The sequence below is a fragment of the Zingiber officinale genome, chromosome 6A (assembly GCF_018446385.1).
Source record: "Zingiber officinale cultivar Zhangliang chromosome 6A, Zo_v1.1, whole genome shotgun sequence".
Taxonomy (NCBI): Eukaryota; Viridiplantae; Streptophyta; class Magnoliopsida; order Zingiberales; family Zingiberaceae; genus Zingiber; species Zingiber officinale.
Window position 1 is genome coordinate 115531306 of NC_055997.1, and position 25619 is coordinate 115556924.

At 41.0% G+C, this 25619-nt stretch overlaps 3 protein-coding genes across 3 annotated transcripts; all 3 read left to right on the plus strand.

Annotated features, from left to right (window-relative positions):
• The first annotated feature begins 3542 nt into the window (after positions 1-3542).
• Positions 3543-4310, plus strand: LOC121997587 (cyclin-dependent protein kinase inhibitor SMR4-like). Its single transcript, XM_042552082.1, has one exon. It carries the CDS (start codon positions 3668-3670, stop codon positions 3995-3997), a length of 330 nt encoding a protein of 109 aa, XP_042408016.1. The 5' UTR covers positions 3543-3667; the 3' UTR covers positions 3998-4310.
• Positions 4311-7806: 3496 nt separating this feature from the next.
• On the plus strand, positions 7807-8891 carry LOC121994334. The gene is made up of 2 exons (XM_042548403.1): positions 7807-8390; positions 8482-8891. The coding sequence occupies exons 1-2, from the start codon at positions 8104-8106 to the stop codon at positions 8858-8860; spliced, it is 666 nt and encodes a 221-aa protein (XP_042404337.1). The 5' UTR covers positions 7807-8103; the 3' UTR covers positions 8861-8891.
• Positions 8892-16143: 7252 nt separating this feature from the next.
• Positions 16144-24649, plus strand: LOC121997588 (subtilisin-like protease SBT2.5). Its single transcript, XM_042552083.1, has 11 exons — positions 16144-16387; positions 17510-17740; positions 18094-18238; positions 18349-18743; positions 20187-20282; positions 20362-20434; positions 21043-21328; positions 21955-22280; positions 22609-22876; positions 23097-23378; positions 24063-24649. The coding sequence occupies exons 2-11, from the start codon at positions 17562-17564 to the stop codon at positions 24467-24469; spliced, it is 2457 nt and encodes an 818-aa protein (XP_042408017.1). The 5' UTR covers positions 16144-16387; positions 17510-17561; the 3' UTR covers positions 24470-24649.
• Positions 24650-25619: the final 970 nt, after the last annotated feature.

A 25619-nucleotide genomic window follows, 5' to 3' on the forward strand; every position in this document is an offset into this window, starting at 1 on the left:
GAGTGGTTTAACTATTGCAACTTGAGAAATGGGTCATCTATTTAAACTTCTCTGTTTACTTAATGATGGAAAATTGAAAGGGAAAAGAAGGACAAAGGAAAACAGATACATAAGAGGGAGAAACAACAAAGTTGGGAGGGAAAGAAATCCTTTGGTGGCCCGTGATCTATCACTCGAGCTCAAGCATTCTCGGTGACTCGGTCCTTGATCACGACAGCTTTCTCCACCTCACCATGCCTCGCAGAAGGCGGAGGCAAACATCTCTTTTCCTACTTGTTAGGGCTTTTAGCTGTTGGATTTTATTTTACTATTCGATGGGCTTATATGTATTTCTAACATGTGGATTTATGTCATTTAGGAAGTGTTGGTGCACTTGGGGTATGAGGATTTTGATGTTTGATAATATATCAATGTTTGGATAGTTTGATTAAGGATTAATTCAAACAAAACTTAATATTTGAAAAAAAAAAAGTTTAGTCCGGTCAAAAGTTGATCGAATAAATAGCAAAGTGAAGTCTAGTCAGGTTTAGAGTGACCCGATGACTAGCAAAGAAAATACCTAGCATGTTAGTGAGAACCGAATGTGAAACAAAAGCCTAGCCAGGTCAATAGTGACGGGATGACTAGTAAGAAAAAGACTTAATAGGTTAGTGAGAATTGGATGTTAGGCAAAAGTTTAAACGAATCAAAGGCGACAAGGTATTTTATAGGGGGTAGCCTACCAAATGATTAACAAATAAGTCTAAGCAGGTCAAGGTAATCAGATGATTGGTAAACAAAAATCCTAAGGGGGTGAGTCTTAGGTGGTATAGTTTTGGAGGAAGTCCAAATATGAAGTCTAGTAAATCGGATAGACTTATAGGAGTGCATTTTAATCCAAAGAGAGTGATACTTAGATGATAAAGTCTTTGAGGAGTGACCTTCAAGGAAAAGATAAGCCTAATAAGTCAGGTAGACTTATAGGATTATGCTAGGTTATTTGTTTGTATATGTATATTTGTCTTACATGCAGAAACCTGGAGTTGGAAGTAAGAATAAGGGAGTAGATATACGTAAACTAGCTAGAGGCAGCCACCCGGACCAGACGGATCCGGGCGCCCCAAGTGGATCCAGGCCCGGAAAAGTTCTGAGTGGCTGAACTTGGATATGATAGAATCAGACAAGCCGCGACTGATTTATATTGAATGAGACCGAAATCCAAGCTTCTAGGGCTGGTCCAAGTGCCTGGAATGACTCTATATTAGCAACAACGAACATAGCCTTCGACAATTAATTCTCTCTACTAGTCTACCACTTTGTACTCAAAGAAAAGTGGCAAGACTACTCGTGCAACCAGAGAAACTCCAGGAGAAGTGCTAGCACTCAGGGGCGCCTTTCGGATCGACCGGCGATGACTTGTTTGGGTTGCTTTTATGTTATTACATACGTGCTTTAAATTTATTACCCGTGTTTGTATACATAAACTATAACCGGTTCTCTGTTTTCGGAAAGGTTTTGAAAAAGAGAAAAACTAGTAGATGAACGCCTCCTATGATTATGCCTTAGATGTATTGATCATGGAGAAGTTGGAACCAAATAAACTACGGGTGCTCTTTCTCATGTCTTTAAGTTCTTTTATGATATTCCATTACGACTAACTTTGATAGAAAAACAACGAAAAAAGTGAGAAAATGAAAGGTCAATATTCACCCCCTATGGATGCAGACAGATCCTACAATAACATGATCCATTAAGTGGTCTAGTTAAGGCTAATTGTGGTTTTGTGTTATTTGATGTGGGGTATATGTGTAGAAACCATTAATTCTCACCATTATTATTGATTAGTTGATAACAAATCCAAGTAGTTATAAATAAGGCATGATCCCCATAGAATTAGATATTCTGATAGATATCTTTACTATCAATTGGTGAGATGATTATGATTTCGTCACCTAACTTCTACGGAAGACTCGCCTCTTGCTCTTTTCCTTTTATGGACTAGATTTTCTTGTTTTCCCATGTTGTTAAGTTCATATGATTTAGAATTCATGCTTAAGAAAATTCTCATCATTAGCTTCGAACAAAATAATGACGCCCTTGCCCAATCGCTCATGAGCCGGGATCACGATGCTATTAGAGTCAATGTAGCCAACATCGTTGATCCGTTAGAAGTCAAGGCCGTGTCATGAACTAGCAATGACCTCGGAGAGCCCGATCATGATCTCACCTCTCACGATAGCCGTGGAGAGTACGATCGCAATCTTGCCGTGAGTCCGCAAGGCGGATGGTTGCAACCTCGCCTCTCATGACAGCCACAAAGAGGCCAATCACAATTTCACCTCTCGTGGCGGTTAAGAGAAGAATTTATTTTAAAAAAATTATGATTACCACTTGCCTCATGAGTTCGTCCATAATCTATCACTATCAACATTTCGAGTCCCTAAAGAGTCTAGCTGCCTAAACTATCTTTATATAGTTCTTTATTTTATCACATTTCTATTTTTATGATTATCCCTACAATCCTTTTAGCTTAGCTTTTTGGTTCCTCTGCTTAGGGCCACATGTAATATGACCTTTCCATTTTTTGTCCATCCACTCCAACTCATTCAACATTATTTATTACATATTAATTAATATTGTTAAAAAAAATATTCTTTAAAGATAATTTTATAATTTATTTTTTTGCATAGAAAAATGAATAGTATTACACATGTTTGCTAATAGTCAATTTTTTTTTTAAAATATGAGACCAAACAAGAAAAGTTAATTACGTTATCATGAAGCACTAAAAAAATGTCAAAGAAGTGAAACATGCATGCCATCTTATACATTGTGCATGGTTTTCAGATCCCAAAAAGATTATATTAATTAATTAAAAATTAAAGAAAAAAATAAATATTACTCATAAATATTATATAAGCTCACTATGGTCTAATTCTAGTAAACACTTAGCTTCATTTTAACTTAAATAATCTATCAATATATAATTATTATATAAAATTAGCTTCATCTTTTAAATTATCCTAAAGTTTAAAAGAATATCAAAAATACCCCCTCTTAAGTTCTTTAATCTCTATCATTTTTATAAATCTTTTTTTAAAGAAAATATATACGGAAAGTGTCGATCCAACTACCATCTCACTTAATCCTTGTTGTTGATCATTCATCTACCACATGCATTGATCTTTAATTCATGATCATCACATGGCTGCCACATGATGAACATGAGACTTCATCATAATTCATCCCAACCACCTTTTTAATTTAATCCATTAATTAATAAAAAATAATTAGATTGGTTTAATCTTAAGCAAGAAGCTCGATGGAGCCAACGACCGCCACGTGGTCCGGGCAGCTTTTGCCGGGAGTGGCACTCTCGTAGTTTGGTGCGACTGCAAGGGTCGGCCCTTTGCGCTTCCTCTACGCCTTTCGATCGAGTCATTAATATCACAACACGTGGAATTTAATGCGGGAATTAATTCCTTTTTAATGTTTTTGGCTGCTTGATGGACGATTTTGCCCCTGCGTGTTATTTCATCTGGCGCTCTTCGTCCCGACTATTTAAGGCCTGCGCCTTCGCTCTCCCTCCGCCTTGGTCCACGAGGTGTTCGATCCAATTCCCCACCGCCGAGTTCGAAGCCTCGATTCGCCTTCGATTCGTGATCCCCCAGCAGAATTCTCGGCGTCGATGGCATCTAAGGTCGCCGTCTCAGGCGAATTGCCGGTCCTTCCTCCGATCAAGACGGCGGCGCCGATCCGGGAAAAGCTCCCAGTCGTGGGAGGCCAGGCCTCCCCTGGCGACGGTAGCGGCGACGAGGAAGGGTGTGTCACGCCCAAATCGGAGGAGCACTATCTCAAGCCCCTCGCCGTGTGCCCGCCAGCCCCGAGGAAACCGAAGCCGGTGAGGAGGACGTCACCGGCGCCGGCGACCGACTCTAAGGTTTTCCGCGCAGTGCCCCGAGACCTGACCTCCATCTTCCTCGCTCTCCCTCCGAAGAAGAGGATTCGTATAGCTTGATCTGATGAGAAAAGCCCCTTTCTGCTCGATACGAATCCCTAATTTTCATGTGTGGTACAAAATCGATTTATTTTTCCAATTTTTTTTCTTCGTTCGGTAATTCCCACATCGCTTTGTATAAGTTTGACAGAAATTGTGCTCCATACCACGCTTCTGTGTACAAATATGAGAATCTGTTCTTCATATGGCTTCATTGTTTCAGGATCTGGATCAGATTCCCAATTTTTCGCCTTGTCTTGTTTAAAGCCGTGAATTTTTTTCCCTTGTTCCAAAAATGAAAATTGCATAAAAGTTGCAGAAATTATGTTCTTCATATTGCCTCATTTTCAGTAATTCTTCACTCTGTGATCTTCAACTATATCAGATTCCCAAAGTTGCCGTGTTCTTCTTTCAAAGTCGTGATTTTTTCCTCGTTCCAAAGACGAAACATTGCACAAAGTCTCATAATTATCTCAAAACTGTGAATTTTCTTGGGAAATAAAAAAAAAAACTCCCACAGAACACGTTATCAAACAGCACTTCTGAGTTTTGTCTGCAGATCTAACAATTGCAGGGACTAAATTCTCTCCGTCTTGTGAATCATACTTCGGCTTGGAGCTAAAGAACAGAATGAAGTTACTGAATCTCTGCTGCAATTCTTTCCTGTCAGATCTTTTCATGTGGTGGATCCTGAAGCAGCCCTTCAATTCTCACTTCAATGAATGACATCAACATTTCTGATAATAGTCCTGCAGACAGACTGACATGAACAGGACGGCACACAATGCAGATCGCTAACAAGGAGTGTCTCAGCCTACCAGATCATAAATCTGTCCTCCACACAGAGGACAGCAACTGTTTGTTTCAGTCTCGCGATGAGCAGATGGAAGGATTTAGAGCCTGTGGAAGGAAGACTTGTTTTGGAAGGGATGGGCACATGGAAAGCTACCAAAAAGCTGCCATGGACTGATGGCATAGATTCTCTACAACTCACTTCATGTCTTGGTTTCCAAGCCAAGCTGTCTTAGTGTAAAGGAATTGCTGACATGAAAGAAAGAGAAGGCTCTTCAAGAATTAAATCATGGTACAATTTTTGATTGATTGTTTGTTTGTTGATTGCTTCTGTTTCTCCATTGATCAAAAATCATGTTGGGGAAGGAAACAAAGGTGGTAAAAACTAAAGCTCAGTGGTTTCTTTAGCAAAGAAACAAACGTTACATACAATTCTTGATTCTGTTCTTATTTTGTCTTGACAGTGAAAGTGCCATAAAGTAGATAACTTCAGTTGTTTATATGCTTTATAAATATTTTATTGAAAAGAGACAACCACGAGAATGCTTGGATAGATAGGAAGAAGCATTAACAATTTTAATTTTGATCTCTCATTCCATATGCAAATGAAAACAAAATTATAATTATAATAAATCTTGCACTTTGATTATCTATAGTTATTGTGTCCCACAAGTAAGAGATTTCATTCTGATGGTAACCAATTTTGATGGTAATTAATTCGACTCCACAAATTTTTTTACCAATTATCGAGATAAATAGAAAAGTAAATATAGATCCCAGTAGATGACTCTCAAATGTAATAATATATTCTGAGTGAGATTTTAATTTTTATTACTCAGGAGTCTATTCCATCTTTTATCATCACTTTATATATATAAAACTTTTTATTGATATTAACATTCTTCTTCACTACAACTTAATGTCATTTAATATATTTGTAGGGTGAGAGAGAGATAGATAAGCTTAAGATGAGCAACTATGATTAATTTATACTTAATATTTTGATTAATTTATTGGGCCTAAAATACTTATGAGCTATTATCTTTTATGAAAATATTATTATATATGCTTCATATATTAAGTGTTTAGTGGATTTGGTGGAATATGTTTGTTGTTTGTTTAGGGTAAATTATTATCATAAATTTATGGTTACACTTGAAAATTTTATATGCAAAGATAATCATAATAATTTAATATATTAAATAAATCTCTAATGATTGGAAAATTAAAACAAACACTCAATAAATAACTACTCATAAGTTATAATTTCATTCAAGATTTTATTATTATAAAAATGTTTCTTCATTTTTTTTTCATTAATCCATCTTACTTGTAATTAATTCGGAAGGAAAATTATATTCTAGAAATCGACCACAAGATAAATTCAAGAAGTACACAAAGACAGGCGTAGCCAAGATTTATCATTAGAGGGGGTGAATTTAATAAATTTTAAAAAGTAATACAATACAAAATTAAATTATCCAATTCTAAAATTCAAAAATATTTTAAAAAATATAAATTATTTAAAAACATTAGTGTAGGTTGACTTTCACAAACTAAAAGCTTAAATTTTGAATTTAAATAGTTGAAAATTAATTTAAAATCAAATTTTCATGATTAGTCTTGGTTGTATTTTAAACAACAATCCATCAATTCTCAAATTTTATCTATAATTCAAAATCAAAGAATCATCAGTGACCTCATTTCCTCATAATATTTATTTAACATTCTTACGTTTGAGATTTCTATTTCGATCTAAATAACTATCAACTATATATCAACCTACTAAAATAACCTGATAATTTTTCAATTCTCCTTCAATTAATAAATAACTTATTTCTTGTTGACATGTTTAAAAAAAAACAAAAGGGAAAAAAGAGTTGAGTAATTTGAATTAGTCGAACAAATTTCATTTTTTAGAATTTAAAAATAAGATGAAAATTTAATCCAATCAATGGAGTGGGAGTTTGTGGGGTTCCTTAACCCATTGACGTTGGTTTGTTGGTCCCAAACATTGTAGTGGAGAGGCGGTGAGGGATCAAAATGTGGTGGTGATGCAGCACGACCATTGGATCGACCACAGGAAGTCGCTCTGGGTGGCGCACAAGCAGCACGTCCTTGGGACCTGCCGCTGGCCGATGAGGGTCGGATCCAGGCGTGGATAACCGGGAAGCAGGTTCATGATTCTGGATTCCTAATCCATCGAGTCGTCGTCTCTCTTTTCCTCCGCTGCTTGCAAACATCTGTTGAGGTCATCTGCGCCTTCTGTTGTGTCGTCGATGACCACCAGCTCCTGCTCTCCATGGAGACAAGCTGCTATGCTTTCCTCGATCCCTCTCATGTCAAAGTACACCTCATTTTTCCTTGTCCATTTCATATTCTTCTCAAATATTGTTGCGATTCGCCAATCTTTAAACATGGGGGGCGGTCACACCCTCTCATCCTCAAATGACTACGCCCTTACATATAGATCATATCATGACATCCAATATCATTAATGGTTCGAATTTTACCAGCATTCCAAAATACTTAATAAAGATTCAAAAATACTCAACATGAATTTTAAACTTTTGCTACATGAGAATCATCCTCACCGTTTATCATCATATTATATAGTGAAAAAAATATCCCTCCACTTTAAAACATAATTTGGAAGAGTAAAATATGCAAAATGATTGATAATTTTAAAGGATATTTTAAAAATCTATTTAATTTCAGATATGTTTATTATAACAATAAAGTGATTATATTCACCTAATGAGTTTTAATTAAAGAGTGAAAGAGATTTTTGTAAAAAAAAAAGGCATGTGTCTGTTAGAAAATAATATTTTATTTTATTATAATAAATTTATCATTTTCTAATTAATTAGTTGAGTATGTATTGCCATATTGGACGAAAATTGATCTTTGATTTCATCGTAAGACGTCTGGCTCTCTGATCAACTCAGCATTCGACGTAGACAATTTCGGATAGGTTAATGATTATCCATTTAATTGGGTATCCGTTGCCGTGGAATCCCGTTTCACCTGCAAGGGGACGCTTCCGGAAAACCGAGTTTGGCCTGCTCAGTTCCTTAACCTCCTTCCTTGACCTTTTGTGTTTCTCTATAAACTGTCTTCTTTTCTTCTTCCCCTTTCTCTCTCGCCGATCGCCATCGGGACCGACCAACAATCCTTACCGAGGGTTGGATCTCCGCCGTTCCTCCAGCTCAGGACTCTCCCTGCCTCCGATTTGCTGCCGGTCACGGAATCTGCGATCAAAGAGGCGCCTTTGAGAGGATTAAACGAGGAGGAAGCAGCGAGAAGAGGAATAGGCGGCGGAAGGAGTTTCAAAGATGCCGCCTTTGGTGCTTCCCACCGTCGACTTAAAGGATCGCGTGGGCAGCTTGCAGGGCTACTTCCATGGAGAGGAAGAGGGGTCGGCGGTGGTGGTGCGGAAGAGGGGCAAGCTCTCTTTAACTAGGATGGCGGCAGGGGAGGAGAAAGCGAGTTCCTCTATCTGCTCCGCTTCCTCTTCCTTCTCTGGTTTAGCGCACGGCGAGGAGGAGGAAGAGGCGGAGAGCGAGCGAAAAGATGAGGGTCTGATGTCCTTGGATTCGCTGGAAGACGCGATTCCCGTCAAGTAAGAGTCTTCTTCGATGGATCTGGTTGATCGTTAATCGTTCTTCCCCAAATCGATGGATCTAACTGCTTCTTGCCCTAAATCGGCACAGGCGAGGACTGTCCAATTTCTTCTCGGGGAAGTCCAAGTCCTTCGCCATCCTCGCCGACATCGCCGGCGCCTGCTCCAGGGACGTGGCCAAGCCGGAGAACCCATTCAACAAACGCAGGCGTCTGCTGCTGATGAGCAAGACGCGGCGGGCCTCCTACATTTCGTTCCTCCGCCCGCCATTGCCACCGCTCCTGTCGCCTGCGCGCGCCGTGGAGGAGGGCGACGAGGAGGGGGAGGAAGACGAGAAGCGGCACCACCGCCAGGAAGGGGGCGCCTTGGGGCCGTTTCCTCACCTTGGCAGCCGCGGCGGCCTCGTCGGAAAGCCGCCATTTCGATCGCCGAGGTGCTTTTCCCTCTCCGATCTCCAACACCACGCTTAGTGTTTCTTCTTTTACCCCAAAATAATATAAATCGATCTCTTTATTATAAAGATCTGAAATTTAATATCTAGCCGCAATTTATTAAGGTAAAGGTAGGAGGGAAATTTTTAAATTTTAATAAATTAATGATTAGAAATTCATTTTTTAAAAAAATAAAGCGTGACGAAAGAAATTTTAAATCGGATAAAAATGTATTAATAGTAATAAGATTTTAAAAATAAAATCTCTTTTTCCTGATTTTTATTTTCTTTTTTATTCTTCTTCCATCGAAGTAATCAGAACCCTAAATCCGTGCAAAAGAAAGTGGAAAGTAATTATCACTATGTCTCTTAGATTTTTTTTTGCCTGATAAGCTTTTATTAAAATGTCTTTTATTTAAATACACATAACAAATTATATTCGTTTTTTCTTCAAAAAAATGCTAGTACTAAAAATTAAAAATACTCATTTTATCCGTGTAAATTTCTATCTCTTAACGAATATAAAATTATTTTAAAATAAAGTAAATACCTCTTGATACATTTTTGTATGTAGAATTATTTTAACAATAAAGTAAATAATCCTTAGTACATTTTAAACATTAACAGATTTTTCGGAGGCATTATAAAAATGACCGTAAATTATGAAGTGCGACTCTTTTTTTTTCTTTAAGGAAAATGACGAGTCAATAGCAATTTTCTCATTTATTATTTCGGACACGTGGCATTGCATGGTAGCGGTTAATTTATATTTAGTCTCATAATTATGAAATGACTGGATCAAGGTCAAAATAAAGGAGTGCAACGTCGACCCGGTTGTTGATACGTTTGAGAAGCACAATTATTTCGTTTTTTAGAAAAAAAAAATTATGAAACTTAATTAAAAAAATCAAACATATTTATGAGAACTTTCATAACTTTTTTTTGACTTTTTATGTGGTAGCTAATAATAATAATAATAATAATAATAATAATACAATCTAAAAAAATATAAATAAAAATAAGACAAAAGATAAAATGTCATGAATTTGGAGATTAAAAAACTTATATATAAAATTTAATTTGAGCAACGTCTTGGACAAGCAAAAAGTTAGACCTTCAAGATACTTCCAAAGACAAAGCAAAGGGTTTCTTAGGGGTTACTTTCGACATCATTAGTCGTAATTTTTCAAGCACATATTTCGTACTAGGAATCAAGGGTTGCTTATCCCTAGTGGGGCAAGACTTTAATAAAATTGAGGTGAGATAACTATCCCATCAAAGATATACCCCTAGTTATAATATAATTATGTGTATTGATCCTGTCTGGAAGCTGAGAAGACGAATCTGCCGGTATGACGTGTCTGAAGGGTTGACCGCATCCCCATGACCCAGTCGATGATCTGTCCGCTGCGTTGACCAAGTCGTCTGAAGTCCTCCTCCGGTCAACTGTACCTGTTTCCAGCGACCGGGTTCCCCCGGTCTCTGGTACCTCGGTGCTCGAGGCGAATCCCACAAATGTATGAGTAACCAGATAATAACAGAATAGTAGTAAAATAAACAAGGGGGCGCCCTCGGATGGATGAGTGAGCTGGTCGTGGTGCTGATCAAGTCGTCGCGGTCGTGACAAGTAGATGGGTGTGAACCCGCTGAGAAGTCAAATCTAATGGTGGCGGCACGGAATCCGATGCAGCCTGGATCCGGAATGCGGCATGTAGGCTGTGACACAACGGCTCGCAGGCCGATACGCGGCACGCAGGCCGGATAACACAGATAGCTCGTAATCATAAGAGAGATGCACAGAGTAAAACCCAACGACTCAATGGCCGGAACAACCTCGGCTCGATGGCCGAACCCGATCTCGGCGCGATGGCCGGAATAACCCAAATAGTACCAAGCTGTGGCTATCTGGAAGGTGACGATATCCACTAAAGACAACAGCAGTAGATGCGAGAGGGGGAGGCTGCGGCTATTGGCGGCGGCTATGGCCGCGGGAAAAGGCAGCGGTGGCTGCCGGCGGCGGCTGTGGCCGCGGGGGAAGGCAGCGGTGGCTGCCGGCGGCGGCTGTGGCCGCGGGGGAAGGCAGCGGTGGCTGCCGGCGGAGGTGACACCGGCGGCGGCTGTGGCAGTCGCCGGAGGCCGTGGCGGATGGAGACGCTGGCGGCTGCTGGAGGAGGTGACACCGGAGTAGGAGGCGGCGCTGGACGCCGTACGCGACGGCGGTGCTCGATTTCTCCCTGGCAGCGGTGAAAACGCCCTCTCCTAGGCGTCGTCGATGGCGTGAGACCGGAGGAAAGGGGTGGAGGAGAGGAAGAGGAGAGCTCCGGCGACTTCGTCGGTCGCCGACGAAGTGTGTGAGAGGGGCAAACCCAAGCTTCTCCCTGGCTGGCGGCGGGTCCAGCTCCCTGTACAAAAAACGCGAGCCCCCCCTCCTCCTCTCCTGTGAACGGCGCTTCCCAAAAAAAAACCCCTCAGCCCTAGCAATCCTCCATGACCAAAATGCCCCTGACCACTTCTTTATTTACTTCTCATGCCCTCATTTACCTCCGGATCACAAGCCTCCCCCTCGAGTCTAGTCGAAGGAGGCGTGAGTCCAACTGACTGGACAGTCTATTGCAAAGAATTGAACCGCTATCGATGTCAAAGCTAAATCGCTGAACCAATAATATAATGTCGCTCGAGCGGTCGCTATAATAGTGGCGTCGTAGGAGATGGTAACGGTACTGAGCGGATCAGGTCAATAATCGCACTGATGTTGAATGCGCAGCCGCGAAGATACTGACCGGACGATCGAAGTGATGTCGATCGGGTGGATAGACGATCAAGCGTGTGGCCGAACGGACAATCGGAAAGATGTCGATCGAGTGAGTAGATGGCGAGCGGACAATGCCGAACGGGCGACAGAGAAAATGACGATCAGTCGATCATGAAATGCTGGCCCGACGCACTGAATGAGCCGCACCGAGAATGGTCAGCGAGCGAACATAAAATGCTGTTCTGGCAATCGAGTAGCGATGAGTGGGCAATGCTGAACGAGCGATCGGACTGATGCCGATCGGATGGATAGATGTCGGGCGGACTATGCCGCGCGTGCGACCGGAATGACGTCGATCGGTCGGATAGATGCCGGGCGGACGATACCGTGCGTGCGACCGGAATGACGTCGATCGGTCGGATAGATGCCGGGCGGACGATACCGCGCGTGCGACCGGAATGATGTCGATCGATCGGATAAATGCCAGGCGGACGATACCGCGCGTGCGACCGGAATGATGTCGATCGGACGATATCGCGCGTGCGACCGGAATGACGTCGATCGGTCGGATAGATGCCGGGCGGACGATACCGCGCGTGCGACCGGAATGATGTCGATCGATCGGATAAATGCCAGGCGGACGATACCGCGCGTGCGACCGGAATGACGTCGATCGGAAGAATAGATACCTGGCCGCGACGACTGCTCGACCTCGAACGGGGGAGATAGATGATCATGAATCTGGTCCGTGACCAGTGAAGGCCGCTCAACCCCGAACGGGGGATATAGACATATGATGTGCTGGTCCGCTGAACTGGTCCGAAACCGGTGATGATCGCTTGAATATAATCCTCCCGGCCGATTGGCTCAGAGTCTTCGCCATCGAGCCCCTGGCTCGTATATAATCCTCCCGGCTGCTCGGCTCGGGGGTCTTCGCCATCGAGCCCATAGCAGCTACGGGCTCGTATATAATCCTCCCGGCCGAACGGCTCGGGGGTCTTCGCCATCGAGCCCCTGGCTCGTATATAATCCTCCCGGCTGCTCGGCTTGGGCCATCGAGCCCCCGGCTCGTATATAATCCTTCCTACTGCTCGGGGTCTTCGCCATTCAGATATAATCCTCCTACCGAACGGCTCGGGGTTCGCCATCGAGCCCGTAGCGCACGGCTCGATATAATCCTCCCCGAACGGCTCGGGGTTCGCCATCGAGCCCGTCACGGCTCAGATATAATCCTCCTACCGATCAAGACGGGGTCTTCGAGCCTGTGGCTCGGATATAAACCTCCCAGCCGAACGGCTCGGGGGTCTTCGGCATCGAGCCCCTAGCTCGTATATAATCCTCCCGGCCGAACGGCTCGGGGGTCTTCGCCATCGAGCCCGTAGCAGCTACGGGCTCGTATATAATCCTCCCGGCCGAACGGCTCGGGGGTCTTCGCCATCGAGCCCGTAGAAGCTACGGGCTCGTATATAATCCTCCCGGCCGATCGGCACGGGGGCCTTCATCTTCGAGCCTGTGGCTCGGATATAAACCTCCCGGCCGAACGGCTCGGGGGCCTTCGGCTTCGAGCCCGTGGCTCGGATATAAACCTCCCGGCCGAACGGCTCGGGGGCCTTCGTCTTCGAGCCTGTGGCTCGGATATAAACCTCCCGGCCGAACGGCTCGGGGGCCTTCGTCTTCGAGCCTGTGGCTCGGATATAAACCTCCCGGCCGAACGGCTCGGGGGCCTTCGTCTTCGAGCCTGTGGCTCGGATATCAACCTCCCGGCCGAACCACTCGGGGGTCTTGGCTCGAAGAACTACTACAGATCACATAACTAACCGAAAACAGATAACGGAAAGACTGACCTAGGTCATGAGGATAGAAGAACTCTCCGGCGTCGTCCATCTTCACGTTCCAGATCAGGCGCGTTCCCACAGACGGCGCCAATTTGATCCTGTCTGGAAGCTGAGAAGACGAACCTGCCGGTATGACGTGTCTGGAGGGTTGACCGCATCCCCATGACCCGGTCGATGATCTGTTCGCTGCGTTGACCAAGTCGTCTGAAGTCCTCCTCCGGTCAACTGTACCTGTATCCAGCGACCGGGTTCCCCCGGTCTCTGGTACCTCTGTGCTCGAGGCGAATCCCACAAATGTATGAGTAACCAGATAATAACAGAATAGTAGTAAAATAAACAGATACCGAGTACGAGAACGTACCCTGGCCCAGGGGGGCGCCCTCGGATGGATGAGTGAGCTGGTCGTGGTGCTGATCAAGTCGTCGCGGTCGTGATAAGTAGATGGGTGTGAACCCGCTGAGAAGTCAAATCTAATGGTGGCGGCACGGAATCCGATGCAGCCTGAATCCGGAATGCGGCATGTAGGCTGTGACACAACGGCTCGCAGGCCGATACGCGGCACGCAGGCCGGATAACACAGATAGCTCGTAATCATAAGAGAGATGCACAGAGTAAAACCCAACGACTCAATGGCCGGAACAACCTCGGCTCGATGGCCGAACCCGATCTCGGCGCGATGGCCGGAATAACCCAAATAGTACCGAGCTGCGGCTATCTGGAAGGTGACGATATCCACTAAAGACAGCGGCAGTAGATGCGAGAGGGGGAGGCTGCGGCTGTTGGCGGCGGCTGTGGTCGCGGGGGAAGGCAGCGGTGGCTGCCGGCGGCGGCTGTGGCCGCGGGGGAAGGCAGCGGTGGCTGCCGGCGGCGGCTGTGGCAGTCGCCGGAGGAGGCCGTGGCGGATGGAGACGCTGGCGGCTGCTGGAGGAGGTGACACCGGAGTAGGAGGCGGCGCTGGACGCCGTACGCGACGGCGGTGCTCGATTTCTCCCTGGCAGCGGTGAAAACGCCCTCTCCTAGGCGGCGTCGATGGCGTGAGACCGGAGGAAAGGGGTGGAGGAGAGGAAGAGGAGAGCTCCGGCGACTTCGTCGGTCGCCGACGAAGTGCGTGAGAGGGGCAAACCCAAGCTTCTCCTGGCTGGCGGCGGGTCCAGCTCCCTGTCCAAAAAACGCGAGCCCCCCCTCCTCCTCTCCTGTGAACGACGCTTCCCAAAAAAAAACCCCTCAGCCCTAGCAATCCTCCATGACCAAAATGCCCCTGACCACTTCTTTATTTACTTCTCATGCCCTCATTTACCTCCGGATCATGTATAATATAATATATGAACGTATAAGTATGAACAAATACTATATTTAATTTTAGTCAAAAGGTCGTCTATAAATTGAGTAAGGGTATGCCGTTAGATCTATACAATAACGAACTTCTCTTATTAAAAAATAATTTAATATGATACTTGATCTTGCTAAAAAAAATTAAAAGAATTGTTTTCTAATATCACCGACCTAAAATATTTATAGAAACTTCTCTGATTGCAGTGATATCAATTTTAATATATTGGACTAAAGAGAATTTTAATTTCTAATTGATTAATGGAAAACATTCATAATAATACGTCGCTACTAAGATTTGAACTCTAGATCCCTAATTGATTAATGAGAAAAATTTCTAATAATATGTCGCAACTGAGTTTCAAACTTTAGATCACTGATTGATTAATGAATCTTTTTTTAATAATACGTGAGTCTAAAACTATAAAACTTTATATCACTGATTGATTAATGAGAAAACTTCCTAATAATACACCATAGGTCAATTTTTAACTTTAGATCCTGATATGTTTGTGGAAATTATTAATAAGTCTTGGAATTATTTTTAGTGTAAAAAAAAAGAATATTAAAATAATTTATTTTAAACTTCACCAAAATTAATTAATAAAGGGACATATTTTTAATAACATAATTGCTTAATATAATTGCTCAATCTCACCCCTTAAATATCTTTAAAAGGGCATTCGGCCCAATTAGGCCCAATAGATCCAGCCATATAAGGACAATTTAGGAATCCCAATTTTGTGATTTCAAATTCAATCTAAATTCAATGCCATGGAGAGAAATCACAAAGTAATTAATTTCCTATTTATTTGTAAAAATTTTAACTATTAAGTATGTAATTTTCCATCATAAACTTTTTTTTTACTATTATTACTATTATTATTATTGTTATTTTAAAATAGAATTATTATTAGTTCATGGGGGCATTATACTTTCATTCATGACCACGTTATTTCTTCCTCTTCCCTTCACCCACCCAGCAATCATCTCTCAATTACTGCCCGACATCTCCACGTCCACGCAACCGACACCGCGACAGGAGACAACAATGCCTACCCTTTCTCCTCTCCCCCATTAGTTTCTCCTCGTGGCTGTACTACTCGCGTAATTGGACTATACTTTGTCGGCCATACATGTTATCCAATATTGAGCCAGGTACGATTCGAAGTAGTTACGAATATGTGCGCTTCATAATTGGCGATTAATGATCGAAGCATCTTACTCTCTGAGTGTAATTAAGTTATCCTACTCTACGAATAATAAAAGTCCATCTCATCATAATATTGCGGGACCCGGTTTCACCGGTTTCTTGTTTTTCAAATTATCCTGCTCCGCGGGCAATCCTATCGCACGGCATTGATGCCATCCTTGTTCCGGTAATTTTAAAAGCAGCGACTCGTGCTCAGTGGCAGAATCGTGAATAGCAGACAGTTCGCCGTCCATGTCCGCCATCGAAGCGCGCTCCCTCTGCTCTGCGACAAATGTGAAACCCTAATCCCGTTCCTGTGCTCTTCTTCTTATTCGTCGTCTTCTTCTTCGCTTTGGATCTCCCCGGATGCAGCGGCGGAGCCAGTAGTTGGGCCGCAGTTCCACGGGGTGCCGAAGCGTAGCTCGGATCCGAAGTTTTCTGGAGATCAGGGGCCTCTCGGTAAGTTTGAGAGCTCCAGGTGGTTAGTGGTCGTGCTCGAGGAGAAGATATAGACGCGATTTATCTATAGATAGTTCTTACATTGTTCTACTTCTATAAAGTGTGCTTCATTTGTTTACGGCCGGTTGGTTCTTTTGAGTCTTCGGTTTGTTCTTTTGTGCATAGCGAGTATTGATGCCTGTCGCTGCTTCTAGTTAGTGGCGAACTGGAGACAAAATCTCGCCTTTTGATCTTTGCACGCCTTACGGGCTCCGTTTCGTCAAGTATGTGTAAGAGCGACGATGTCTACGTGAAGTTCATAGCAAAATAGCCCGGTTGAAGCTTTTAGCGAATTAGGCTAAGTTAGATGTGGTGTGATCAATGATTGTATCATGATTATTGCAGAGTAGCTGTAGTTCCATGAACCATTTGTTTAATCTTTGACGTCCATCATTAGTCTGAATACTTTTTATTTTGTGATCCGATGGTTGTATCATGATGGATTATGATTAAAGTGGCTATATCCTATAGTTTTATGAAACATTTGTTTAATCCTGGACATTCATTATTAGTTTGGAACAGTAAGAACACCTTTTCCGTTTTCATTCTCTGCTTCAATGGTTGTATCATGATGGTTTCTGATCAGAGTAGCTATAGTTTTGTGAATCATTTATTTAAAGCTTGGACTGAGTCCATCATTGGTCGGCAATAGTAAGAACATCTTTTTCATTTGCATAATTGCAAGGGCTGGTAATTCTGTCCTTGGTCATTCCTGTTTTGAATTTTGATCTATTTTTTGTTTAGTGGATCCTTCGATATGTTTCCTGGCATGTCCTTTGGTGGAGGAGGCATGCACAAAAGTTAGCTAAAATCAAATTGTGTTCGTCTCATATTTCTCCACTTAAGTATCCTGATCTATATTTCTATGATCTATCCTTAATGTAGAAAGAGCTCATGCCAATCAGCACATAAATGAACATATATATTGACTATTATTTATTTGTAGATGCCGTATAAATTTTAAAGCGAAACTTTGCTTTATCCCTGAATAACCTAGAAAACTTCAAATTGCAATACTATTTTCTTAAATTTTCTGAAACTGCATGCTGATGCTTCTTATTTTTGTGTGATTTCATGTTTCAGTTGGAGCATTCAAAAATTAAGCTTTAATTTTATAGTTCCGGTTAATAAATTAATGAAGATGGAGCTGGAACTTGCGATCACAGTTTTATCTCTTTTATCATTTCTAACTATTGCAAGTGGGGAAGTATATATTGTCCATGTAGAAGGGGAACCTGTAGTGAGTTACAACGGAGGTGTAGATGGTTTTTCTGCTACAGCAATTGATATATCTCAGGAGATGGACATCACCAGGTAATACTAGCTTTCTTACTTGTGCTAATGCTGTGCCTCCACCTTCCAGTTTCTGAGTGATGGTTAGTTTCTGAGAAACTGTGCGAACCCTGGTTTCCTTCTCAATTTATCAAGCGTTTCAAATTTCCAGCATATAATTTCATTTAGAACTACTTGTCTTTGTAGGTAATTTGAAATGTCTGTCTCTTGCCTTTGTGTGCCATTGACTAACATGGTCATTTTGAACAAATATGTGTGTTCATGTGTGTGTGTGCACGCACGCTATTTCATCTGTTAAAGTTTTGAATTTCATGACTTAACTCTCCATATAACTAAAGTATCTAGCAGATAATTTTCTGTCTTCATACAAACAGTGAATCTGTTACATCATATGCTCTTCACCTCATAAACAAGCACAATTCTCTTCTTGAATCGGTTTTTGAAGTTGGGACCTATGAGAAGCTATACAGCTATAGTCATCTAATCAATGGATTTGCAGTTGACATTTCTTCTGAACAGGTAAGTGTCGTTGAATTGTGCTTAAGCATATGTAATGTCAAACTGTTAAACTAAGATTTATTTTATTTCACAACCATGTGTTTAGATTATATGATCAATTACTTGACTAGGCTGAAGTTCTCCGTGGTGCTTCTGGAGTGAAATATGTGGAAAAAGACATGAAGATAAAGAAATTGACCACTCACACTCCACAATTTCTGGGATTACCAACCGGGGTATGGCCAACAGGTGGAGGTTTTGATAAAGCAGGAGAAGATATTGTCATTGGATTGGTGGATTCAGGAATTTACCCCCAGCATCCTAGCTTTTCCACACACAATAGTGAACCATATGGGCCTCTTCCTCGTTATAGAGGGAAATGTGAAGTTGATCCAGAAACACAGAGGAACTTTTGCAATGGAAAGATAATTGGAGCACAACATTTTGCAAAAGCTGCCATTGCTGCTGGTGCATTTAATCCATCAATTGATTTCCCGTCACCATTGGATGGTGATGGTCATGGAAGGTAAACCACACATAATTGTGCCTTGATTACCAAAGTCCTTGATGTGTTTTATGATGTAGTATATAGAAATGTTGATTGCACTACCACCCTTTTACTGAGGGATATCACAGGATCTTCCTGAAGAAAGATATTTCCTGAAATCCTAATTTGAAAATTCCCCTGATAAATATTTTAATCAAGTAATGATTTCTCTGTTATTGCCAGCCTTGAATGAAACATTTTCATTCACTTTACAATTTAACAGGTTGTTGTAGCATTTTGGTTGGTAACTGATGATACATTGAGATTAAGAAGTATTCTTGTATTAAATTGAATAAGGTCATTGTAGTATTTCCATGCACTGCTTTCCTAAAGTCCTCATTTAGTTATTTATGAATTACAATATGGGGATGTTGAGCCTTTAGTGATCATTGTTTTGGTTAATCAAATCAAGAATTTAATGTCAATGAGGATACAAACAGTTATCTAGTTCTGATGCTGCTTAGGGTGGAGAGGAGTTATTGCCTTTGTTTTCTAGGATTGGGTGTGTGGCTTATGCCAGAACCTTTGGAATCAGCTTCAGCTAACCCTTAATAGATGGGCTTACAACATCAAAGTATACTTGCTTGTTCTGTTTAAGGTGAGGATTTTTTTTTTTTGGCTTGAATAATTGAAAAAAACACAATCATGCAAGAATTAATTATACATGTCCTTTCTCATTGCTCTTAAACAAATTACGATAATTTTGCCTATGGGAAGATCAGCCTTATAAGTTTGTTTTGAATAACATTTTTCTAGTTGATACTTAGTTGAATGTCAACTAGAACAACTCTAATGTGCTTGTAAGTGAAATGAATGCCATTAGGTGATTTTTCATCATTCACATAAGCACTCAAATAACCTTGCAATTTCTCATGTGTGATTATTAGGAACACTCTCGCTTCTTGCATGCCTCCTCCCTTCCATCTACAGGTGCAGCCCAACTCTTACAAAAAGTGAAAATAGTCAGAGGCCATATCTTCTCAAAATGAATATCCATTTCGAGTGAAATAAATGGCCTAGGATAAATACAAACTGAGGATGTAGGGTTATTGAATATGAACACTCTCTCATTGCAACTTGTTGGGGTCAAAGGGAACCTAACACACTTCACTGCCAAGGTGAAAGGGTCTGAATTCAACCCAATTCTAAATGACTAGCCATTTGGAAGGAGATTCTCCTTTCACATTGTACTTAAAGGTCCTCAGCACTCTTCTCTCCAGGAATATGAGAATGGAGTGCCCTTGCTTCACAAATGTATCAAACAACAATGATATTGCATGCAAAAAAGTATAACACAATAGATAATTTATCCTATGCAATCAAACTTTCTTTGTTTTCAATTGTTCTTAGCATTTGATGTTTCTGTAAACTTCTGTTTCCATATCTGGTAAATTCTGATCTACCCATCCTTTTTGTCACTAGTCATACTGCTGCTATTGCTGCTGGAAACAATGGAATCCCTGTCAGAATGCATGGATATGAATTTGGAAGGGCTAGTGGCATGGCACCACGTGCTAGGTAAGCTTTTGAACCTTCAGTGCAAATCATCTTAAGTTCTGGTTTCACCATTGAAGACAATATTGGCGTCTTTTGTCAGGATTGCTGTGTACAAGGTTCTTTATAGGCTTTTTGGGGGATATGTCTCTGATGTCGTTGCTGCTATTGAGCAGGTATACAAGAAAACAGTGAAATTCTTTATCAATTGAACCTGTTGTATGATTTAAGAATATGATGGTACTGATGAGAATACTATTTTTTGGAGAATTTTCTTGAGGGACACTATTTCTCTGAGTTGATATTTATAGGCTTTGGTTTGGAGAATATGATGGGTAAAGGCCTCAACTATTAACAGATTCATAGATATTAAATTTGTGGTCCTGATACTATTATTTCATGTTTATCCACTTCTTTTATCCTTATCTTCTTTATTATCATTGTTGTACTTCACATATATGCCCTTGAGAGCATTAAGGCATATTTAATCCTAGATGATGTGTGGTTTCAAACCTTCTTTAGCCACGAAGGTAATTAATTACTTGATCGTAGAGCTGGCATCGTTCTCTCCGCCAAGGCATTAGCCACTCGTAGTTAATTTAATTACATGAAGTTGCACATTTCTTGTTCTTGCATGTTCCAGATAAATTCGGATGTTTTAATTTTAATAAGTCATTTAATCTTATCTACATGTTTTAATTTTTAATTTTTGCACTTCGATTCTTGAACATACTTTAAGTTCTTTGAAATGTGTAAAATTGACAAAGCAAAGTGTTTCAAACAGGCTGTTCTTGATGGTGTCGATATTCTTAATCTTTCAGTAGGGCCAAACAGCCCCCCAACAACAACGAGATCCACATTTTTGAATCCTTTCGATGCTGCACTTCTTTCTGCAGTAAAAGCTGGAGTGTTTGTTGCTCAGGCTGCTGGAAATGGTGGCCCGTTTCCAAAAACGTTAGTGTCATTCAGTCCATGGATTACTACAGTAGCTGCAGCTATCGATGATCGTAGATATAAGAACTTTTTAACCCTGGGTAATGGAAAAACCTTAACAGGGCTTGGATTATCACGTGAGTATAAGCTATTGATTTTTATCTCATGCATGTTTTTTGCTTAATCATTTATGAGTGGAGCATGTGCTAAATCAGGCTGAGTTTGTCCTAGCTATTTGGAACTGACTACACAAATAGTATCTCTCATTTAGCTCAGATAGGATTTAGATTGATGTTCTTAGGTTTATAGAATTTTAATACTGGCTGTGGAGGCTTAACACAATCCCCAACCTCTTTTATCTGGATTTGGGATTGCCCGTTATCACTTTATTTTGTAATTTGCCTAAATAGTTCAGAGGATAGTCTCTAGACATTGTTTCGCACTATGTAATCATGTAAGGCAATAAGAATGAGATTTGATTTTAATACGATCTGCAAAGTTTTTAAAAATACTGGTTCTAGAATATCGTATGCGAGACGTGAACAACTTATTCAGTGTGCTATTTAATTTTCATAACTGTTTGTCGATGCAGAAGACATGATGCTGACAATAATTGGTTGCTTGGCCATTGGAATTTTGAACATCATGTTAATCCTTCCACTTTGTAGTTTGTGATAAATGTTTCTATTCCTACTTTGCTGCTTATGTAGTTAAGGTATTTTTCTTCATTATGTGGGTCGTATATTTTTCTCTCAAATTACAGCCGCCACCCATGGGAACACGTCATTTGATATAGTTTGTGCAAATGATGTGATGCTGGATTCATCTTTGATGAAATACAATCCATCAGACTGCCAAAGGCCTGAGCTGTTGAACAGGAACAAGGTGCAGGGAAATATTCTTCTGTGTGGATATTCTTTCAATTTTGTTTCTGGAACTGCATCCATCAAAAAAGTGTCTGAAACAGCAAAAAGTCTTGGGGCGGCAGGCTTTATTGTAGCCGCTGAGAACTCTTATCCAGGTACCAAATTTGATCCTGTACCTGTTGATACTCCAGGGATCCTCATCTCAGATGTCAGAAAAACACAGGTATTAAATTTATTTTATTCTTGAAAGTTGAAATTAAATGTTTCAAGAGTTCTGATCCTGCAAAAACGATCCACATGATTTTAAAATGCACGTTGTATTTTCTTGTTGATGTTGGTACTTACATTTTAGTTCTGACTCCATTCTTTGGAAGGCTTTGATGTTATTTATATAATTACTGAATCCCACGGTATACTTCAATATCAGTACATTAGTTAAAGATCTTTTCAATGCAAATTCAAAATTGAAATTTGATGGTGTTCACACGCTAAAAGGGCCATTTCATGATGGTGTTTGCCAATACTTTCTGACACAATTTGCATAATCTTAGGAACTTATTGATTACTACAATGCTTCAACAAGAAGAGATTGGGCTGGTCGGCCTAGTAGTTTCCAGGCAACTGCCAGCATTGCCAATGGTTTGTCACCCATACTCCATAAATCAGCCCCTCAGGTGGCATTGTTCTCGTCAAGAGGGCCAGATGTTAAAGATTTCAGCTTTCAAGATGCCGATGTCCTTAAACCCGATCTACTAGCTCCTGGCAATCTCATTTGGGCTGCTTGGGCACCAAATGGGACAGACGAGGCTAATTATTTAGGCAAGTATCCAACTTCAACTACAGTTTTCTTTATCTTATAAACCAGTGTTTCGTTGCTGTTAAAATGGAAATTTATGTGGAGTTAGAAATATTTTTTATGTGAAAGGGCAAATTTTTATGAAACTAGCGGTAAGGTGTGGTCTGCATGTTATTGATTCCTTCAGAATAATAATTATTGTTTCAAAGTCGTGGATTCCCTAATTCTACTCAAAATGTGCAGGAGAAGGCTTTGCTATGATTTCTGGCACAAGTATGGCGGCTCCCCATATTGCTGGAATCGCAGCCCTCATAAAGCAAAACAATCCACATTGGAGCCCAAGTGCAATCAAGTCCGCCTTGATGACCACCGCTTCAACTCTGGATCGAGGCGGCAGACCAATATTAGCTCAGCAATATTCCAGCTCAGGCATTATGACTTTTGTGCAGGCTACACCATTTGATTATGGAAGTGGTGCTGTTGATCCCAAAGCTGCACTGGATCCTGGACTTGTCCTAGACTCAAGTAAGTTGATCTTTTAACTATATCATAGCGTCTTTTTGAGTCTTAGATACATACAAATTATTTAGAGGCAGTCTGATTTAGCCACCTGAGATGCTTGAAACCATCTGCTAATCTTATGTAACCAAGGCCGTCCTTCTAAAGTTCTAAAAGATAGAACTATCGGCTCTTACATAGTGAATGAAACTGAATCCATCTAAACTGAAATTATTTCACACTTTATCGATGTAAACTAGGCCTGTCTTAGCTACCTAATGCCGTATCAGCTACATGGGTCGGTTTCTGTGTGATTAAAACCCTCTGTTGATATTCTGTAACTGAGATGGGCCATCTAACCTACCTATAGGCTCTTAAATAGTTGACGGTATTTAATAGAAACCAAAATAGATAAGGCATTTTTTTAGAGCTTGGGTTCTGGTCCCCAACCGGAGCTAGATGTGCTAGTGCTGCAGAATGCATACCTAGAAGCTTGTTGAAGTCATCATCATCCAAAACACCATTCAGATCATGGTTGGAAGCTTTCATCAGTTTCCCTGGTAGTATTCCATCTCCTTAGCCCGTGCATGTAAAGGTGTCGCTCAATTTGAACAAGACAATACGAGATTTGAATCTACGATACTTGCCATTTACAATTAGGTCCCGTGAATGTTACTGATCCTCCTAATTCTGAGCTATTCATGTCTGCAGCTTACGAAGACTACATCAAGTTCTTGTGCTCAGTTCCAGGTGCAGATCCACGAGAAATCTCAAACATCACCAATTCCCAATGCAACAGCACCCGCAGTCATCCGGCCGACCTAAACACTCCATCGATCACCATCTCGCACCTCGAAGGAACTCAAACAGTGAAAAGAAGAGTGACAAACATCGCAGACACTGAGACTTACGTCATGACTGCAAAAATGGCACCGGAGATTGCCCTCGAAGTCAACCCGCCAGCCATGACGGTGCTCTCAGGTGCCTCCCGGGATTTCACTGCGACTCTCACAGTCAGGTCAGTGACTGGTGAGTACAGCTTCGGTGAGATAGTGATGAAAGGAGACAAAGGGCACAGAGTGAGGATTCCAGTGGTGGCAATGGGCTACCGTAGCTAATTTCGGTAGTATTTTGGTGTTCTTTTATCACTAGAACTTACGTTATTTTTTATATATCGTATAATAAATTGTAGGACATAAAAAAGTTGTAAATTTTGCTGGTGCTTATGTAGTTGCTACTTGGTGTTGAGCCCATGATTATTATCATGAAAATATCAGGTTTAGTGATGGTTATAAATAGCTTATTAAAGTGTTAAGATTTCTTCCATACCTTCTTTTCAGCTGTTGGATTTGGTAATCGACTATTGCTGAATGAAGATTAGTTGATATGTATTATTTAAAAGTATAGAAAATTAACATTGTTCCTGCTGTAATTTTTTTATATAAAATATTAGTAGATTTTTTAATTTATAACTTTATCATAAATAATATAGAAGTCAACTAGTAAAAAAAGTTTTTTTCATAAGTAGCTTAATAAATTTGAAATTAATGTCATTGTTGCTCTGTATGAAATATTCCATTGAAGTTTTATGCACTCAGTGCGTAAGTTAATACATTTGAATATAAATGCTGCAAGAATTGACAACACAAAACTTCCATCTCGAAGCATAGAATTTATTGTATAAAGTTAGGGATGTAAACGAGCCGAATCAAGTCGAACAGTATTAGGCTCGAGCTCGACTCGTTTAAGTTATATTCGGGTTCGAGCTCGGTTCGAGCTCGAATCGAGCTTTTATCACATGACTCAAGCTCGGCTCGTTTTAAAATAATCAAGCTCGCGAACAGTTTGAGTGCGGCTCGTTATTAGCTCAATTATCAAAGTTAATGAGCCTAATTTGTTAAGCGAGCTTAGGCTCGTTGTCGGGCTCGTTTTTTATTCGTTTTAGAGCTCATTTTTTTTTGCTCATTTTAAGGCTCGTTTTAGAGCTCGTTTTTTTGACTCGTTTTAGAGCTCGTTTTTTGACCCGGTTTAAGCCTCATTTTTTTTTGAGTCACGAGCCTATAAACGAACATGTTCGCGAGCTCACGAGCATAATATCCTTAAGCTCGAACTCGACTCGATAAAACTATCGAGCTTGATTTCGAGCTCAGCTCGATAAGATAAACGAACACGAACGAACTTTTTACTGAATCAAGTTCCGAATAACTCGGAAACCGTTTGATTCATTTACATCACTATATAAAGTCTTATTTAAGAGGTCTATTGTAC

Excerpts from the sequence above, each read along its gene's own strand:
- LOC121997587 (XM_042552082.1), top strand. The coding sequence starts at position 3,668 with ATGGCATCTAAGGTCGCCGTCTCAGGCGAATTGCCGGTCCTTCCTCCG.
- LOC121994334 (XM_042548403.1), top strand. The coding sequence starts at position 8,104 with ATGCCGCCTTTGGTGCTTCCCACCGTCGACTTAAAGGATCGCGTGGGC. Across the intron at positions 8,391-8,481 it reads GAAGACGCGATTCCCGTCAA|GCGAGGACTGTCCAATTTCT; the intron begins GTAAGAGTCTTC and ends AAATCGGCACAG.
- LOC121997588 (XM_042552083.1), top strand. The coding sequence starts at position 17,562 with ATGAAGATGGAGCTGGAACTTGCGATCACAGTTTTATCTCTTTTATCA. Across the intron at positions 20,435-21,042 it reads TCGTTGCTGCTATTGAGCAG|GCTGTTCTTGATGGTGTCGA; the intron begins GTATACAAGAAA and ends TGTTTCAAACAG. Across the intron at positions 22,877-23,096 it reads AGACGAGGCTAATTATTTAG|GAGAAGGCTTTGCTATGATT; the intron begins GCAAGTATCCAA and ends CAAAATGTGCAG.